Genomic DNA, 19618 nt, shown 5'->3' with positions numbered 1-19618 from the left:
GGGTATACCAATGCCTCATCCCCACTACAGTGGAGGCACTGATGATGGAATCCATCCTGAAGTGACAATATCCTAAGTCTACTGTGTGGGTTAAAGCACTTGCCACACCATGAGGCCTTGAGTTCAAATACCAGGACCCACATAAAAGCTGGGTGTAAAAGCACTCCTGCACAAAGATGGGCCAGCTAGCCTTGTGTAAGAAGCAGAAAAATAACAAACCTTGTGAAGGAAGGATTGACAGCTAAGTCATCCTCTTGAGCCACAAGCACATGGTAGTATATACACCACATTCGCACACATAAATGCACACACACGTTATACAAGCAAAAAAAACATAAATAAAAGCAAAAGCAAGAGTCCTTGAGTCAAACATATTCTGTAAACAAATTGCCCAGACACAAAAGCAATTACAAGACATATGACAGATTGCAAACATTTTTATTTTACAAGAGGGTCACAATAGTGGGGACTGTTTTAAATAGTGAATTAGAAATAGCTTTGTTTTACAAAAAGGTTGGCAACATGGCTTTTCAAAAATACATTCACTGCATAAACATTTTCTACATGGCAGAAACGTGAACTTAATACCTTTCATTTGTTTTATAAAACAGGACAGATGCATGTTTCAAAGTGCTTCTATAGCCACTGCCCCTGTCCTCCCAAGAGCTGAGGCAGGGAGAACAGAGCAGGGGGACCTTACAAGGATACGGAGTACCCACACACCAAGTGGTTGACTTAACTAGCAGCAGAATCAAACATGAGACTAGTTCTCATAATTCTTCACCCAGCTATAAATAACCCACAATCTTGGAGTCTCCATTAAAAAAAAAAAAAAAAAATTGGACATTGGTGTGAAGGGAGGATGAAAGTGCAAAGCAAGAGGTTCACAAACACCAGTGGCTTACAAGACCTCCAGCAGAAGAAGCAGAGAGCCTACAAAGTCCTTCACCAAGTGCCTTGCTTTTGTAATCTTGAACTTGAGAGATGAGTCAAGAACTGCACTGAGACACCAGCTGGCAGTCTTTTAGGAAATGGAAGTTTGCAGAAAGCTGCCGGCAAATATGACCGACAGATGATAACTCTGGAGAACACTGTGGGTGCTGCAGGGCTGCTCTTGTCAGTTGTGGGGGGCTGAGAACTGCTGGAGCAACAGCACCTATTGGGATGGTAATCAACATGAGCTCCCTGGAACCACAAAACCACCCCAATTCGTGGGTCGCATACCAGGCGGTTCCACTTCATGGTCCTCTAAGGAGTCTCAGAAAGGAAGAGTGTTCCCTGGAGTTTGGTGTCTGTGAAAGTTGAGGTCCCCTGCCTCCTCCCCCTATAGCTCAGCTCTGATGAAAACAGGTTTCCTTCTGTTCCCGGCTGGTATTTGGGTTGTATGGATCTTGACAGACCTTGGGCTGCCAAAGATGTCTTCCTTGACTGGACAATGGTTTGTCCAGTAGAGGATAAGGGTCCTCAGGTGGACTCCGGTCATCAGGGTCCAAAGAGCTCCATGCTGTCCAGTTTCTCCTCTTTGTAGAGCAGGATGTTCTCCATCAGTCTCCGTTTGGCCTCGTTGATCTCGATCTTCCATGACGTCTCTGGAGCTGATGGTCAACAGAAAGCAGAAGAGGTGCAGCTTCAACAAGAGCTACTACTCTTTGAGTCAGCCTTGATCAAGTTCACGTCAAGGTTGTGAGTCAGGCCCCAAATGCAAGCAGCATGCCATGGCTTCTGCCTTTGCAGGGAGGTCTGAACACACACCATACATACGCCAACACCCCCCCCACCCCCACCACACACACACACACACACACACCCTTGCCACAAAGACTCTCCCATGTCCCTCCACAGATAGGGGAGAAGTGTAGAGTCAACAATACTGGCAGCTGTTTCTAAATTCTCCGTCTTCCCCAAAGAAGTAGTCAGAACCTAGACTACTGGTGAGTGAGTCGTGTGTGTGTGTGTGTGTGTGTGTGTGTGTGTGTGTGTAAGGCATGGTGACACTTCATCAACTTTAATTCACCAGGAAGCCTGGCATATTTCGACCCAAGTGCAAGTGATGGAAGGTATATTTAGAAGTGATTGACAAGGAAGAAGAGGCAGGTAGGAGGGACCATACGAGGCCCTGCTGGTCCCAAGGAAGTGTTTTTAAATGCAATGGGTACGAGCCGTACAGTGTGTTTTTGTAAACCACTCTAGCCGGACATGGTGGCACATACCTGCAATCCCAAGATAAATAAATTGAGACAGGGTTTCGCTAGATAGCCCAGGTGAAACTCCGTCTCAATTTAATATTTTTTATTTTGGTGTGTGTGTGTGTGTGTGTGTGTGTGTGTGTGTGTGTGTGTGCATGACAAGGTATGTTTGTGGAGGTCAGAGGGCACTTTGCAGGCCTCAATTTCCCCCTTCTACTGTGTGATGAACTGGGATCATATTCAGGTGGTCAGGCTTTGAATTGAGCGCATTTACCTGCTGGCCATCTCACCAGCCCTGGGATCCCAGTGCTTGGAAGGTGCAGACCTGGGAACAGAAAGCCTGGTACTAGATGGAAGGCCATCAGAGGCTTCTTGTTTCTTCTATGTACATCCTCAACAGATAAACTGGTTTATGGTCTCATCTGTATTTTCAAGCACCCATCAGGCATTTCTGTGTGTGTGCGTGCAAGAGAGACAGTCAGACAGAGAGAGAGAGGAGGAGGATCAGGAGTTCAAGGTCATACTAGCTATGTTGGAAAGTCCACATTATCCTGACTACATGAGACACTGTCTCAAAATTTAAAAATCTAAAAGCTCTAGGACTAGGGATATGGCTTCGTGATAGGATACTCATTTGTCTACCAACTATGAGGCCCTATATCCAGTCCCCAGTACCACAAAAATGCCTCCATAAATACATTAAAAATTAAGTCGAGTGGTGGCGGCGGCGGCAGCGGCAGTGGTGCACGCCTGTAATCCCAGCACTTGGGAGGCAGAGCCAGGTGGATCTATGTGAGTTTGAGGCCAGCCTGGGCTACCAAGTGAGTTCCAGGAAAGGTGCAAAGCTACACAGAGAAACCGTGTCTCAAAAAAAAAAAAAAAAAAAAAAATTAAAACCTGGGGACTGGAGAGACAGCTTAGCAGTTAAGAGCACTTGCTGCTGCTTGCTCTTCCAAAGGACTCAGGTTCGATTCTCAGCCCCCACATGGTGGCTCCCAACCATCTGTAACTCCAGTTCTGAGGTATCTGGCCTCCTCAGGTACTGTACATATATATGTGTGCTGCACAGACATACACAGAGACAGAACACCCATACACAAAGTATTTTAAATTTTAAAAATAAGTATCACTCTCTCTGGATCCTGGAGGAAGAACTAGTGAGCCAGAGGCAAGAGTGGATCAAGGATGAGGATGCCACACAGCTATCCTAGCAGATGTGCAGTAGCTGGGACCAGGGCACAGTGTAGGGACGGAGGTGTGAAAGATTCAAGAGGCAAGTGAGTAGACAGAAATAAAGAGTCACTGGTGAACTGGACTTCCTCTTTGTGCAACCACGGAGCTGTGAATGCCTGAATAACTAAAGAAAGCCATGAATTAGAAGACGAGACGGATGGCCTAAATTAGGGTCACAAGAATGATCGTGCACGAGCACCTCACCCTTCCAAACTTACCATGGTGGAGTGGCTGTGGGCCTGGGCAGGCCTCTGAGGAGGAGTCAGCCTGCAGTCCTCCACTGGGTGATGGCTGTGCTACTCCATTTTCCCTGGAGAGTGGAGAGGGGGCGACCCTTGTACACGACGCCACCATCACAGAAGAGGAGACACCGAGGCTGGAATTGTCAACGTCATCTGTTTCCTCTGGGGTATTGGAAGACAGGCCTGTGCCCTCAGACACCCTGCTCCAAGGGAGAGAGGGCTGACCTCGGAGTTGCTCCTCTACCCCAGCCATGGAGACTCGTACCTTGGGGAAGGAGACAGACAAGACAGGAACTGGAATTAAAGCCAGAGCCAGCACCTGGTCCCCTGGGAGTTATAATCAAATGCCTGCTGCAATGGGAAGAATAGCATCCTGCTCTAAAGAGATCTGAACTTGACCCCAGCACCCAGAGCCACAGATGAGCGTGGGAGCCCGGGTGGTCCAATTAACTGCATCCCATTCTTCTCGTCACACGATGACCGGGTCAGGCGTGGGCAGGTGTCTGTTTGTGGGTGTCTCTAAGACCTTGAGTTGAGCCGGGCGGTGGTGGCGCATGCCTTTAATCCCAGCACTCGGGAGGCAGAGGCAGGAGGATCTCTGTGAGTTCGAGGCCAACCTGGTCTACCGAGCGAGATCCAGGAAAGGCGCAAAGCTACACAGAAAAACCCTGTCTTGGAAAAACAAAAAAAAAAAAAAAAAAAAAGACCTTGAGTTGAATGTGGAACCTGGTATGTGCATGCTAGGCAAGCATACTACATGGAGCTACATCCTGGGCCTTCACGTTTGCCTTCTTACGTTTTGATCTAGCTCAGTAAATTGCCTCCATACCTTGAACTCACTCTGTAGCCCAAGCTGGTCTTAAATTTGTGGTTCTTCTTCTTCAGCATCCCAAGTAGTTGGGATTACAGAACCGCACTACAGCTCACTATGCACACCCTTCACAAGAAAATTTCATTTCCTCAGTGCCTTGCAAAAAAAAAAAAAAAAAATCAGGGTGACGAGATGGCTCAGTAGGGAAATGTGCTTGCTGCCAAGACTGACAGTCTGACTTCGAGCCCCAGGGTCCATATGGTAAAATGGATTGAGCACCAGACTGAGAGACCGTTACCATCTTGAACCCTGAAGTGGAAGCTAAAATGGAAGCTACGTAGCTAGCGCAACCCCTAGCACTATGGTACTGTCACGGCAGTGCTGGCTCCCTGCACCCAAACCATGAACTCACAAGCAGCAAACGCCCACCTTGCTTAAACCAACACACTTGTCATCTCATTACAGCCACTTCGCCCAAGCCTGAGCCGGAACACGGACCCACGGATGGGATGGATACCTGAAGGTTTGAAAGTGAGCGGTCGAAGAGGAGACCTGCTCTCATCTGATTGTATACTGCTCCTACTGAGCTCCTCAGTGCCCGGAAAACTCCAGCTGTGCCTCCAGAGCCCTCTAACTGCGCTCTTTTCCTCACCAACCTCATGTCCAGCCACTCTGCCCCAGAGAATTTATGCCTCACCCACTTGGACTTCCTTCCCAGACCTAAGCACGTGACAGCCTCTCCCGCAGCTCAGGCCGCCTTCTTGGACTGTTCATTATGAGCCTAAGTCTCAGTTCCTGGCCAGGCTCAACATAGTGAGTCCTGTCATACACCATGCTGGTGCTCACCACACAGACAACTCCCATGCAAAGACCAGCGCTGGCTTGCTCCGATGGATAGGTCCTCTGTAGTCAATGAGAGGCCTTTGGGCACTTACTACAGCCCAGCTTAGGAACACTTGGACCACTCCCAGAAGGTGGAGGAGAAGCCACAAGGACCCGTGACAGACCAGGAGAGAAAGCAGGCTGAGAGAAGACAAGAAGAGACCGGCCCCCATGAGAAGCCCTGTCCTGCACCCCTTGCAGCCCATCTCAGGGTCTCCCATGACCCACACAACCACCCAGGTTCTGCTGCAGACAACCAAGGCTAGACACAGCTTATTACATCCCCAGTGTGTGAGTCTCCCTAGGTAAGGCAGCAGGCAGCAGAGAGCTCACCCCCTCCAAGCTGGCATTGCGCTTCCGCAGGCAGAGACACACAGCGGTTGCCCAGGTTTCAGCACAGGCCTCGGGCAGCAGCCCTGCCCTCCTCTCCACATGCTTCTGGCAGATCTCTTTGGCCACCACCTTCCCCAGGCCTGTCTTCCTGGAGTGGAGCGAGGCAGTACTGCTGGGAATCTCACTAAGAAGCAAATCCTTCTGTTGGGAGGAGAATGAGAAAATCCAGGTGAGATGCTGGGTGTGGCAAGATGTCTTAAAAACAAATGTGATGTCCCCAAACAAGTCCAGCACCCAAGGCCACTTGAGAATCATGGGACTTGCTCTGTGCACAGGGCATTCATTCCCTATGACATTTACAGCTCATCTGAAGTAGCCTAACCTGTCCAGATTCAGTGGTTCCATCAGAAAAAGAAAACATGAAATGCCTATTCCTGGGTGTAACACAACATAAATCCAATAATGGGCCTAAAACACAAAGTGTGACACCTGGCAGAAAAAATTCAATAGCCCATTTCCAATAAATGTGATAATTTGCATAATATATGCACAGTAAGTACTAATAGCCAATATTTGCATAGCACTTACCACATGCCCAGCACATAATTTAACATTTTCAAAAAGGTTTTAGGCCGGGCAGTGGTGGCGCACGCCTTTAATCCCAGCACTCGGGAGGCAGAGGCAGGTGGATCTCTGTGAGTTCGAGGTCAGCCTGGTCTACAATGTGAATTCCAGGACAGCCAGGGCTACACAGAGAAATCTTGTCTCAAAAAAAAAAAACAAGGAAAAAAAATTTTTTTTCCTTGTTTTTTTTTTTCTTTCTTTTTTTTCTTTTTTTGCAGGCGATGGTGGCACACGCCTTTAATCCCAGCACTTGGGAGGCCAGCCTGGTCTACAAAATGAGTTCCAGGAAAGCCTCCAAAACTACACAGAGAAACCTTGTCTCAAAACCCCTTCCAGGGTTGGAGATTTAGCTCAGTGGTAGAGCGCTTGCCTAGCAAGTGCAAGGCCCTGGGTTTGATCCTCAGCTCAAAAAAAAAAAAAAAAAAAAAAAAAAAAAAAACCCTCCAAAAAATTTATTTTTTATTCACTTATAGGTATGTGTGTCTGTGTTTGTATGGGGGTGTGTATGTGTGAGTACATATGCCCTCAGAGGCCAGATGAAGGAGTCAGATCCTCTGGCGCTCCAGTTACAGGATAAAGGTTATAAGCCACTGGATGTGGGTTCTAGGAACCAAACTCAGGTTCTCTCCAAGTATTAAGCACTGAGCCATCTTTCCAGCCCAAATTTAATCTTATTTTTTTAAGATTTGTTTTTATTTTTATTTGTGTGTGTGTGTGTGTGTGTGTGTGTGTGTGTGTGTGTGTGTGTGCCTACACAGGCCGAAAGAGGGCATCAGATTCCCTACAGCTGGAGTTACAGATGGCTGTGAGCCACCTGGCTGGGATCTGAACTCGGGTCCTCTGGAAGAGCAGCCAGTGCTCTGAACTGCAATTACCTTTACAGCCTTATAAATTAGTCTCATTAACATAACATGTACACAGGCTCTCTTTGCTTCTGCTAGTACCACGGTGCCTGTGATCAATCTTACAGTGAAAGGAGACAGAAAACTGCAGGCCCTGAAGGTCAACCTTGACTGTGGAAACTGGAGTCACAGTCCATTGGAGCACCACCGGTTGGAAGCAGCTTCTCCAAGAGAATCCAAATGAAGGGGGGAACTGGAGGCCCAGGTGGAGGAGCTGTAGGCATCCCAGGAGCAGAGCAGGTTAACAGTAAAGAGAGCCAGGAATCGCATCACCTCCAAACAAAGCAGGAGGAAGAGCCAGCCGTGAGAATGTAAGCTCATTTGCGGGGCCAGGGCTGTAGCTCAGCTGGTACACTGCTTACACAGCATGTACAAAGCCAGACAAAGTGGGAATGGTGGTGTGGGCCTTTAATTCTAACACATAGGATGCAGAGGCAGGAGAATCAGGAGTTCAAAGCCAACCTCTACATTAGTGTATGCTTATTTGTTGTCAGTGTACATAGCACTGTTCCATATGCACACATGTATAATTACATATTATAAGACACATGGCATTCTAAAGCTGGGTGTGATCACACACCTGTAATCCTAGCACTCTATAGAGCCTGAGGAAGAGGTCTGTAAATTCAGGGCCAGCCTGAGCTACATAGTGAGGCTTTGTTTTCGCTGCCTAAAACGCACTCCTTACCTCGTCTCTGTCCTTGGGTCCACTCTAGTCACTCACACAACCGCCGTTCCTCCTCCAGAGGCCTACCCCAGGCAGCAGCCAGGCAGTCCTTGCTCTTCCCCTCTGACTCTTAGCTCCCCTTCTTATTTCTTTACTCTGCAGTCTACTGCCTGGAGTCAGTCTTCTCTCCCCACTGGACAGGCAGCCCTTGGTGGGGGGGGGGGGGGAATCCCCTCCCAGTTCTGTCCTCTGCACTTCCACCGGCGCCTGGCTTCGTACGCAGTGCAAGTGTTCTCACAATTGAACATACTGACTTGCTTTTTCAACTATCTATATACCTTCCCTTATTTGTACACTTCTGTTTTGTTTTGTTTTTAAATCTATTTATTTATTTTTAAGATTGATTGATTTATTTAATGTGCATTGGTGTTTTGCCTGCATAAATGTCTGCGTGAGGATGCCAGAGTCCCTGGAAATGGAGTTACAACTAGTTGTGAGTTGCCATGTGAATGCTGGGAATTGAACCTGGGTCCTCTGGAAGAGCAGCCAGTGTTCTTAACCTCTGAGCCATCTCTTCAACCCCTTGTTTTGTTTTGTAGCTCTCGAGGTTCTGGAACTCACTATATAAACCAGGCTGTCCTCCAACTCACAGAGACCTGCCTGCCTCCCAAGTGCTGGGATTGAAGGTTTGTAGACTTTTTAATACAAATGATGTATATATTCTATGTAAATTTAACTCGCCACTTGATACAAATTTGGAGAAAACAACCATGAACGATTATCAGCCATGGGATATGATGTTTGCTTCAAATGCAAAGCAAGGGCTGGGAGTGTGGCTCAGTGGTCAAGCCCTTGCCTAGTGTTTGTGATCCCCAAGTTTGATTCCCAGCACCACAGATTTTAAAAACTGAGCAGGTATGGCGTGACAGGCCTGTGGTTCCAGCCACACAGGAGGTTAAGGTGGGAGGACTGCTTGAGGCCAGGAGTTCAAAGCCAGCCTGGGCAACCAAACAAGATTTTTATCTCAGAGAGATAAAAGAGTCAGCCCCACTGTGCCTCCGTTTCCTCAGCCAGCAAGTAGGTGGTTTCAGGATCTGTACATAACATGGCTGACACCATCAGAGATTCAAACCTGGAAGTAGAGCCCACTAAGGCCAGCATGGCACTTCAGACACTCACACAGTTCCTTATGTAAGCATGACCTTTTAACTATTTCTCTTTGGGGAAACGTAATGGCATTCAAGGAAGGGGAAATTGGCATGTCACAGTCGAAGCTCCTGAGTGCTTTACAGAGAGAGACAAGTCACCACCAAAGAGAAGGGACCCAGAAGCTGCTCATGGAGCCCTGCCTCGTGACCCTGCAGGGAAGAGAGATCTTATCTGGAGCCATCATTGAGAGAAGCGGAGAAGAGCTTCACAGCATGGGAAGCCCTGACGAAGCGATCTTGACAGAATAAACCATGAACCTAGGCAAGTCTCACACCCCAACTCCCAGGAAATTCGAAGGAAAACTAGAAGAACCAGTGAGTGAAATCAGCCAAACCAAAACATCACACAGTCAGCAGGGGATGAATGACCTACTTTACTAGTGCATGCAAGGACTCGCCAAAGAAAAGGAAGGCAAGCTGGGACAGGGAGAGGAGCTCACTAGGAGAGCTGCAGTGGAGTGTGGGGCACATGCCTGTGATCCCAGAATTGAGAGAAGGCTGAGGCAGGAGGATCACCAAGAATTCAAAGACAGCCTAGGCTACAATGTAAGACCTCCTCCAACCCTAGAAAGAGAAGGGAAAAAAGAAGAGGAAGGAAGGAAGGAAGGAAGGAAGGGAGGGAGGGAGGGAGGGAAGGGAGGGAGGGAGGGAGGAAGGAAGGAAGGAAGGAAGGAAGGAAGGAAGAAAGGAAGAAAGAAAGAAAGAAAGAAAGAAAGAAAGAAAGAAAGAAAGAAAGAAGAAAGAAGAAAGCTAGGCATACGATGTGGCTCAGCAGCTGTACACACGCAGGCAGGCAGGGTCAGCTGCTGTACTTCCAAAGTGGCACTGTGGGGGGTGTGGTAAGCACAGAGAGCTCTGGACTGAGCTCTGAGAATGCTGCATGCAATGGGCAAGGCCCTCCCTGCACATATTGACATGTGCCCGAGGACACCAGCCAACTGACCAGAAGTGATTGGATGTCTTACCAGGTAAACCGGGCTGCGGTCCTTGTCCATCGCAGGGATGCCAGTGAGGACCTCAGCTAATACCTGGAGAGGCCAGAACACAGAGTTAGTGTGATTTTGATATGCCCACAGTCAGCAAATGATTTAGACAACAGCAGAGGCTTCATCTTTTTTGTCTTATTATTATTATTACATTTATTTATTAACATTGTGTGTGTTTGTGTGTGTGTGTGTGTGTGTGTGTGTGTGTGTGTGTGTGTGTTAGTTTTCATGTGCCATGGCAACTGTGTAGAGGTTAGAGAGCAACTTGTGGGAGTTGGTTCTCTCTTTCCACTATGTGGGTCCCAGGGCTAGAACTCAGATTGTCAGGCTTGGCAACAAATACCTTTATCCACTCAGTCATCCCGACCCAGTTTTTGTTTATGAGGCAGGGTCTTTTGCAGCCCAGGCTGGCCACAAACTTACTCTGTAGTTCTCTGAGGATGACCTTGAGTTTCTAATCTTCCCGCACCAACGCGATTCATTCCCTACTTAATTCATTCACAAAGGAGCACAGCCCTGAGCAGGTGCAAGCCAACACCCATGTGGGAAACTGTGATCCATGTCTGTGAGAAGAGCAAGCCTGCCTGGCACAGGATTCTCAGCAGTGTAAAGATACAGCAGTTGCGGGGATCCAGAAACAGAGGCCTGGGTTCCCAGCCCTACCCTACACGAGAAGTGAGCTCAGGACTGGGAACTGAATCCTGGGTCCCCGATCTGCATCTCTCACGTGTGGAAGAGCAGCTGTGCGGCAGAACGAACAGCTATCCTTATGTCAAGTTTCTCCCACACCCTCCTGCAGCAGGTCAGAACAGACACTGGCCACTGAGGTGACCCTGCTCTTAGGGTAAGGAGGAGCATCTTGGTGGTGGCCAGGAGGGGGCAGCACAGGGCGCCACAACAGAAGAGACTGCAGCCAGTTGAAAAGGGACAGCCAACCAACCGGTCCTTGCAGGAAGAGACAAACAGGGTAAACAATTCAATAGCTGTCTCTGTCTCAGCCATGTGGTTCTGGAACAGGCAAGTCCCTGACAAGGGTCACTTAGTGGGCATAAAAACACTAAGACATCGAGGCCAGCCTGGTCTGCAGAGGGAGTTCCAGGACAGCCAAGGCTACCCAAAGAAACCCTGTCACAAACAAACAACACCCCCCCCAAAAAAAAAAAAAAAAAAAAAAAAACAGAGTGGGCAAGATGAGGCAGTTGCATGCAGGCCGGATCACTTGAGTTTGGTCCCACAAGGTGGCGGAGAAGAAGCAAGAGAGCTCCAGATAGTTGTTCTCTGACCCATCGTGCACTGTGGCAATGCGCACACCTGTGCATGCACGAGCACTACAGTACCCATTTATACGCAGCATCCTATTACCCATTCATTACTTTTTTTTTTGAGCTGAGGATCGAACCCAGAACCTTGCACTTGCTAGGAAAGCGCTCTACCACTGAGCTAAATCCCCAACCCTCCCATTACTCTTTCTAAATTTCATTCATTTATTTATTTGAGACAAATAAATAAATTTGTTTACCCTGTCTCTCTACACAGCCCCAGCTGCCCTAGAACTCACTTTGTAAACCAGGTTGGCCTTGAACTCACAGTGATCAACAACCTCTGCCTCCTAAGTGCTGAGATTAAAGCCACCACACCCAGCCCCATTCATTACTCTCTAGAAGCACCGCTAACCCCATTTTACAGAAGGCAAAACTGAGGCCCAGACATGGGGTGGCCAGGTGATACATGGCTGGAGTAACTTTACTGGACTAGGCCTGGTGGCTAGGTCTGCCCTACTGGTTTATTTGACTTGTTTTTTTCCTCCCCTTTTTAAAATTCTGTTTCGTCTGTTTTGAGATAGTCTTCCTAAATTGCCTAGGTTCTCTTGGAACTTCCTTTGTCTCCCCCACCAGAGAGCCACTGGTTCTCCAAGTAGGGCTGCTTGGCCTCACTGAAGCACTCACAGGGAATTGTGGGGGTTTGTGGGCAGGGTGGGAATCAGCAGAGCGGCCAGCCAGGGCCTGAAGGAAGCTGAATCTGATCCACAGAGTTCCAGCTGAGGGCAGAAGGTGGCTCAGTGAGGGCTTCAGAGGCAGTTGTGGACAGATGGGAGACTGCGGTCACAGAGAGGAAGTACGAAGTTCAAGACTAGGAGGAAGACAGAGGCAAAGGCCCGCATGCTGAGGCCTGAGTTTGGCCGAAGGCAAAAAGACTGGGCTTCGGGGCAGCATTTCCCAAGCAGGTTCTGTGGAACACCAAGGCAGACAGACCAAGAACACAAGGTTCTACCATTAGGTGAGGCTAGGAAAGCCTGCATGGCATTCTCTGGTGAGTTCACAGCGCTCAGGTCATAGGGTCATCATCCTGTTAAAAGCTATTAACTATAATGAAAACCCTGCTTGGCTTTGCTGAACGGTATCTTCCAAAGCTGTCTGTCCACTAAGGCCTTTTAACAGTCCCATCCTGCAGACACAGAAGGGAGGCAGTGTGTCCTAAAGATGGACTGAGCAGATCTGACATCAGGCTCAGGAAGCCCTGAGCACCTGGGACTAGGTCATGAAGCAGGAAGTACACAGGAGAGGCGGATGGACACTGACTGGCAAAATGGCTGTGACGGAATGATAAAAGGGTGTTGTTGAATGGGTAGGTTGAGCTGGGCGGTGGCGGCGGCACATGCACGCCTTTAATCCCAGTACTCAGGAGGCAAAGACAGATGGATCTCTGACCTGACAGAGAAATGGCTGGGTAGGCTGGCAGTGTGGATGGGAATCAGGAAGTTGAGATGTAATATCTGCAGCCCACTAGAATCACCAACCATAGACAGATTCTGTCTATACCTTTTTTTTTTTTTTTTTAAGGAGTTTTTCAGACAAGGTCAAGTTGACCAAGAAGTTACTATGTAGCCCAGACTGGCCTCAACCTCCTAAGTGCTGGGACTTCAGGCATATACCCCCTCACTCAGCTATGAAAATCACTCATAAGTCAGAAGCCATACAAAATGGACCATGGTGGCACACACCTACAGTTCCAGCTACTCAAAAGGCTAAGGCAGGAGGATTATAAGTTGGTAGCTAGCCTGGGCTACAAAGTGAGACCTCATTGCAAAAAAAATAAAAAATAACTTTCAAGAAATATGGCTCAATGTTAGTGCATGTTTCTAGCATAACTGAGGACCTGAGTATTATCTCCAGCACCAAAGGGGGGGGGATTGGGACAAACTAGGGACATAGCTCAGTCAGTGAAATGGTCACTTGCAAATATAACCTGAATTCAGATCCTGAGAAACCAGATAAAAATGCCAGGTGTGGGGCATGCACTTGTAATCTCCCCCCACCTCCCCCACCCCCCCACCCCCCCCACCCCCCCCACACTGGAGAAAACAAAGACAGGAGAATCCCTGGGATTCACTGGCCACTGTCTAGCCTAACTGGTGAGCCACAGGCCAATGAAAGATCCAGTCCCAAGGTAGACAGTACCTAGGAATGACACCTGACCTATAGCCCCACACCCCTACACCTCACCGCACCCCATACACATCTGCACACCCATAAACTAAGAACAAATAAAATAAAAGATTAAAAAAGATGCCACAATAGGCTTTGTCTCAGATGTGACCTATAGGCCACAGTCTGGCTGCCTTGGCTATACTGCTCCCAGCAAGCCCCATGCAGAGGAGACTCTTACAATTCCACAGCTGAAGACGTCCACTTGCTTAGTCAGCTGCCCGACCCTGATGAAGTTTTCAGGCAGATATGCAGATGAGGCCTGGAACAGGTGGGTCTTCATTACAGTATATTTGGTCTTTTTATCGGCAGGACAGGGATGAGCCACTGGATGAGCCAGCTTAGGGCTAAGATGCTGGTCCAGCAAAACGTTGGCACTGTGGGAAAGCAAGTGAAGAAAACCTTTGAATTCTGGGAAGAGGTTGCCACAGAGACACTTTGACCAAACAATTTATCAGTGGGCAATATCAGCCCTGAAAATGTGTACAGTCGTGGGGGAAATCACAGAAGATCCTCAACATAAAACAGCCAGCAATAAATGGGCAGGGCCTCCCCCTCACTCCACTAAATGGGAATGGAGTTGAAAATTGCCCCAAGAATGAGACTCCCACCCCCCAAAAGACATCAGCTCTGGCCAGCAGAGCAGGTCAAGCCCATTGCTCATGCTGGCCCAGACTCTTCCCACTACAAGCTCAGGCCTCGCCAGTGCAAATCCAAACACCGGCATCCTTTACAGCTCAGTTTTGCCCAGGTTGTAGGGAAAAGGGCACATTTTTGAAACTTCAAAAAGAGAAGTGAAAATATCCTTAGACCCAGCCCTAGTTGGAGGGAGTTAACTCAGAGAAAGGGTTCCTCAGGGAGTGGGCACAAAAAGGTCAGCTTCATGTACAGAACTAACCTTAGCAGGGCTTTATTACATTTACTTGGCGGGAGAAAGCACGCACTCTGTCTTCCAAGGGGAACTCAGAGGGACAACGTGCAGGAGTTGGCTCTCTCCTTCCATCATGTAGGGTCAAGGGATCAAATTCAGGCCACTGGGCTTGGCAGCAAGCATCTTTACCCGCTGAGCCATCTCACTGGCCCACCAAACAGTATTTGAAAAAGAAGGTACGAGACCAAGCACAGTGGTAGTTTACCTCTGAACCCTGTGCTCAGGGAACTGAGATAGGAGGGCTGCTACAAGTTCAAGGCCAGCCTAGGCTACACAGTGAGTGCCAGGCCAGCCTGGGCTACACAGTGAGTGCCAGGCCAGCCTGGGCTACACAGTGAGTGTCAGGCCAGTTCTGCTCCGCAGCAAGACGCTGTCTCAATAAACCAAAAAGATGTTTAAAAATTCCTTTTAGCTGGGCAGTGGTGGCACATGCCTTAAATCCCAGCACTCAGGAGGCAGAGGCAGGGGATGTCTGTGAGTTCAAGGCCAGCCTGGGCTACAGGCTCCAAAGCTACAAAGAAACCCTGTCTCAAAACAAACAAACAAACAAAAAACAACAACAACCAACAAAAAAATTCTTTTCATAGTAGCCTGCAACTTCAATATCACTATTGGGATCACCCAAGTAAACATAGGTGCTCACTGTAAGACTAAGAAATCATGACAAACCACGATGCCTTGCAACATGGGGAGATGGCTCCCATGATCAAAGAAGGGTGGAAAGTAGATGAGGAACTGGGAGCCAGGGAACCTCCTAGGGGTGAGGAGTTGTGTGGGAGGAAAGCAAGAAATTGAAACTGAGTCAGGATGCAGCTTGGTGGCAGATCACGCCTGGCACATTCAATACTGAGTGCAACCCTCCAGTCCACATACACACAAAGAAAACAAAAGCCAGAAGTCAGCAGGCCCACTGAGCTGGGCAGTGGCTCAGTGGCCAGCTCTCGCTCCCTTCTCAGCACAGGTTAACTGGTGCCATCAAATGAAACTCAGGAAAGAAGAAAGCGCCTCTGAGTTGGCATGCGCTACGTGGGAGGAACCCCAGGGAACCACAAGGCCTATGGTCACAGGGGCTGCTTCTGCTAAACGTTTTGGCCTCACCTGGAATCTCTCCCACACCACTTGTTCTTGGACATCCAACACTAAGATGCTGGGGACAAGAGGCCTCGCTGATAAGATCCATTGCTAACAGACACAGTCAAGGCGGGTACTGAGAAAAACTTAAACAGGGAGTTCAAATCCTGAGGCTGAGCAAAGATCCCAGTTGGAGTGTAGACTGGCTCCTGAACAGACGGTCAAACGTTTAGAATGCTGTGGCCTGCAGGGAAACTGGCTCAGAAAGACCAAGGACGTAGTGACAGCTTTGCATGCCAGGTGTGAACAGAGAGCACACCTCAGAAATACTGGACTGTGAGCTGGGCCTATGGAGAGAACTAAGGTCCCCCAAGGGCAGGGAGGCAGAGGAGGGGGGTGGGAGGAGGAGAGGAGAGGAGAGGAGAGGAGAGGAGAGGAGAGGAGAGGAGAGGAGAGGAGAGGAGGGGAGAGGAGAGGAGAGGAGAGGAGGGGAGGGGAGAGGAGAGATAGGAAGCAAGAACAGAGACTGGCCTCATTCTTAAAGCCAGGACTCAGGGCAGGCCCTCTCACCTCTTGACATTGCCATGGATGATGTCCAGGCTATGTAGGTATTCAACAGCTAGAAGCAGCCCTGAGCAGATGCTGGCGCGCTGGGGCCAGGGCAGCAGGTCTGAGCCACCCTAAGAGAAAGAGAAGGAATGGAAAGGGTTACTCCTGCAGCGTTCTTAAAGTCTTTATAGCTTTTGAATCCATCCTTGGTCACAGGGCTTGGACAATGTGATGCACTGGCTTGAAATGATGGGGTTTGTCTCAGACAGATCTGCTTGCAAATCCATATGCAGACACGTGTGAGCTGTATGACTTTGGGAAAGACACATGAGGCCTCCGAGCCTCCACTTCCTCCGGTATGGAATGGAAATGTAGGGTTGGAGAGGCTCAGCAGTGGAACACTTGCCCTGTATGTGCAATGTCCGAGATTTGATCTCGGCACCGAAAGGGGGAGGAAGAAGAGGAGGAACATGGTTGGGGATGAAGTTCAGTTATAGACCATCTGCTACCATCCCCAAGGCCTGGGTTTGATTCCCCAGCACTACATAAGCCAGGCATAGAAGCATATGCCTGTAATCCTAGTACTAGCAGGAGTTCAAGGTAATGTGTTGCAATATAGCAAGTTTGAGGCTAGCCTGGCTACTGGTGACCCTGTCTCAAAAAAAAAAAAAAAAAAAATCACCATAAATAAAAATGAAATAAAGGATACATTGATGTCTCTGTTGAGAATTTGATAAGCTTTCAAGAAAGTTCATATTCTTCTAAATCCTTACGACCCCTAGGCAGGAGCCTTCTGCCCCATTTTCTACCACAACCCATGACCCAGTTGTTTACCTTAACCTGGAGTCTGTCCTGTAGAGAGCCATTTGCCATGTAGGGGTAGATGAGGCTGTGGAACTGTCTTCCAGTGCAGAAGCCCAGCAGAGGTAGGACATTGGAGTGGCAGCATCTGAACCCAGCACCAGGGGACAGTCAGGCAACAGACAGCAAGAGCCAAAGGCAGACCCTCCCTTCCCACCCCAGGCCACCAGCCACCTCCCAGGTGCCACAGGCTCTGATCCCTGATAGCCTCACCCCACTTCCCTGCTATGCAGCCTGGCACTGTCCCCACCCCACTTCTGGGAACAGGCTGAAGGATGAAGAACATGCTACAGGCCGCCACACCACACCACACTCAGGTTGGTTTCACTTGAGGACTCTCGCTGTCTGAGTCCGCTTTCTCCTCTTGGCTTTCCTCGTGACCCCAGCCACATCTCACGCTCCACATGTGAACTATCCACATGTCTATCTGGGCCAAGGACACTTCTCTTCTGCCTCCCAGAAACTTCTTGCCTCATGAAGTGCCACACACTGTTACACACAGCTTTCCACATCCTCACGGTCACAGCCCAGCCCTATAATGGCAGTGCTAACCACTTGCCTGGCACCCTGGATGCACTGTACTGCCTGCTATCATTATCAGGCCAGGGGCTCTGCACTGGAAACTTACCTGAGGCAAAGCTGCATCTCTGCCTGCAAGAATCTGTCCATGGACCCTGGAGTGGAGCCAGCCATCTGTGGGAAAAGATACAACCCCTGAAGATCCACCCAGCTTTAGCCCCAGACCCCCACCCTCCCTACAGACACCCTCAGCTCACCTCCCTGAGCTTCTTGAAAGCAAAGGTCACACCATGCCTTTGCCCTTGGTAGATATCGGCAAAGGTCCCCTCGCTGATTCGGTGGCTTTGGTCAAAGTCTTCAGTTGCTTGGACGACATCTGCCTCACTCCAGAAAAGCCTGTCTCCAGGCAAACTCAGAAGCTTTTCCTGCTTGGGGACAGATGTGGAAGTGCTGCGGTACTGGGGATTGAGAGAGAAGAGTGGGTTCACATGCTGTGGAATATTAGTTTAATGGTGCAAAGATGTGTTGCATTCTTTTATGTTGCATTTGTTTAACTCTGTAAAGCTGCATTACTTTGTTTGCCTAAAATACCTGATTGGTCTAATAAAGAGCTGAACAGCCAATAGCAAGGCAGAAGAAAGGAGAGGCAGGGCTGGCAGGCAGAGAGAATAAATAGGAGGAGAAATCTAGGCTCATAAAGAGAAGAGAGAGGAGTGAGGAAAGGAGAGGAGAGGAGGATGCCAGGAGACAGCCACCCAGCCACCCAGCCAGCCAGAGTAAGAAGGAAAGAAAGATATATAGCATAAAGAGAGGTAAAAAGCCCAGAAGGAAAACATAGAAGAGAAACAGGATAATTTAAGTTAGGTAAGAAAAGTTGGCTGGAAACAAGCCAAGCTAATGCCGGACATTTGTAAGTAAGAATAAGCATTTGTGTATTTATTTGGGAGCTGGGTACTGGGCCCCAAAAGGTTAAAAAAAAAAAACAAAACACAAACAAACAAACAACAAAAAGAAAAACAACTACAGTGATGACCATGGGAGCTGGCCTTCCTTGCTCCCCAGAGGGAACCCTGGAATACCAAGGGGCTTTCATCTCCTTACAAGTGGTAACAAAGCCACCATAGGCCTGCCCTTACACCGGCTACCTCCTGCCTCCAGAGTTCTGGCAAGCAATGTGAATGTTCAAATAACCACACAATTCTCTAAGCAGAGCTAGAGAATCTAAGCCTGGTGCATATGGAAGACCAGAAACAGAAGTCTGGCTTCTGTAACTCCCCTTTTCAAACACAGGTGCACAGAAATGCATATTTTTGAAGTTATATATATCCTTATCAATAGTTCTTGGGAATTGGAGGCTATTAAAGATGAATGTGTCTCCTGCTAGTTAGATACACTAGGATTTATCTATCAAAAAATGAGAACAGGGCCAGCAAGATGGCTCACTAGGGAAAAGCTCTTGAGAAGCCTGGTGACCTGATTTCAATCCCCAGAACATAAGTGATTAAGTCCTGAAAGTTGTCCTCTAACTCCACATGTGTGCCATGGCATGTATATGCCCTTACACATACATATACATACCTACATACAAAATAAACAAATGTAGAATAAAATGTTAAAGATGATGTGCAAAAAGAAAAAGAAAAAAAAACAAATATTAACAGAAACTTTTTCTTTCTTTCTTTTTTTTTTTCTTTTTTTTGAGACAAAGTTTCACCATGTAGCCCTGCTTGGCCTGGAACACACTATGTAGAACAGGCTGGCCTCAAACGTTTAGAGACCTGCCTGCCTTTCCTCCAAGTGCTGGGATAGAAGGTCCTCAATGATTCAACCATCTCTGAAAATGATTAGCTAAATCACGGAAGACAGTCATTAACCAACCCCAGGAACCACCACTTTCTCCCCCAGGGACCAAGCCCAAACTCATAACTTCTCAAGAGCTCAAAAACTTTTAATTTTTTCCCTTTAATTTTTTTTTCCCCCGAGGCAAGGTTTCTTTATATAACAGTCCTGGCAGGCCGGGCATTGGTGGCGCACATCTTTAATCCCAGCACTCGGGAGGCAGAGGCAGGTGGATCTTTGTGAGTTTGAGGCCAGCCTGGTCTCCAAAGGGAGTTCCAGGAAAGGCACA

At 48.4% G+C, this 19618-nt stretch overlaps 1 protein-coding gene across 1 annotated transcript in view; it reads right to left on the bottom strand.

The window, feature by feature from the left end:
• Positions 1 to 419: 419 nt before the first annotated feature.
• The window catches only part of Irak2 (interleukin 1 receptor associated kinase 2), a 54361-nt gene continuing 35162 nt past the window's right edge, over positions 420 to 19618 (bottom strand). The window contains exons 5-13 of the mRNA XM_036182682.1: positions 17748 to 17948; positions 17600 to 17664; positions 16945 to 17059; positions 16132 to 16241; positions 13741 to 13936; positions 10054 to 10116; positions 5688 to 5888; positions 3638 to 3926; positions 420 to 1595 (exon numbers count right to left, since the gene is read on the bottom strand). Of these exons, the coding sequence (XP_036038575.1) occupies positions 1483 to 1595; positions 3638 to 3926; positions 5688 to 5888; positions 10054 to 10116; positions 13741 to 13936; positions 16132 to 16241; positions 16945 to 17059; positions 17600 to 17664; positions 17748 to 17948 (1353 nt within the window). The 3' untranslated portion in view covers positions 420 to 1482. The remainder of the gene's footprint in view (positions 1596 to 3637; positions 3927 to 5687; positions 5889 to 10053; positions 10117 to 13740; positions 13937 to 16131; positions 16242 to 16944; positions 17060 to 17599; positions 17665 to 17747; positions 17949 to 19618) is intronic.

This window comes from Onychomys torridus, chromosome 3, assembly GCF_903995425.1.
Source record: "Onychomys torridus chromosome 3, mOncTor1.1, whole genome shotgun sequence".
NCBI lineage: Eukaryota > Metazoa > Chordata > Mammalia > Rodentia > Cricetidae > Onychomys > Onychomys torridus.
Note: the sequence above shows the minus strand (reverse complement) of the source record. Positions and strands in the feature narration are given on the sequence as shown.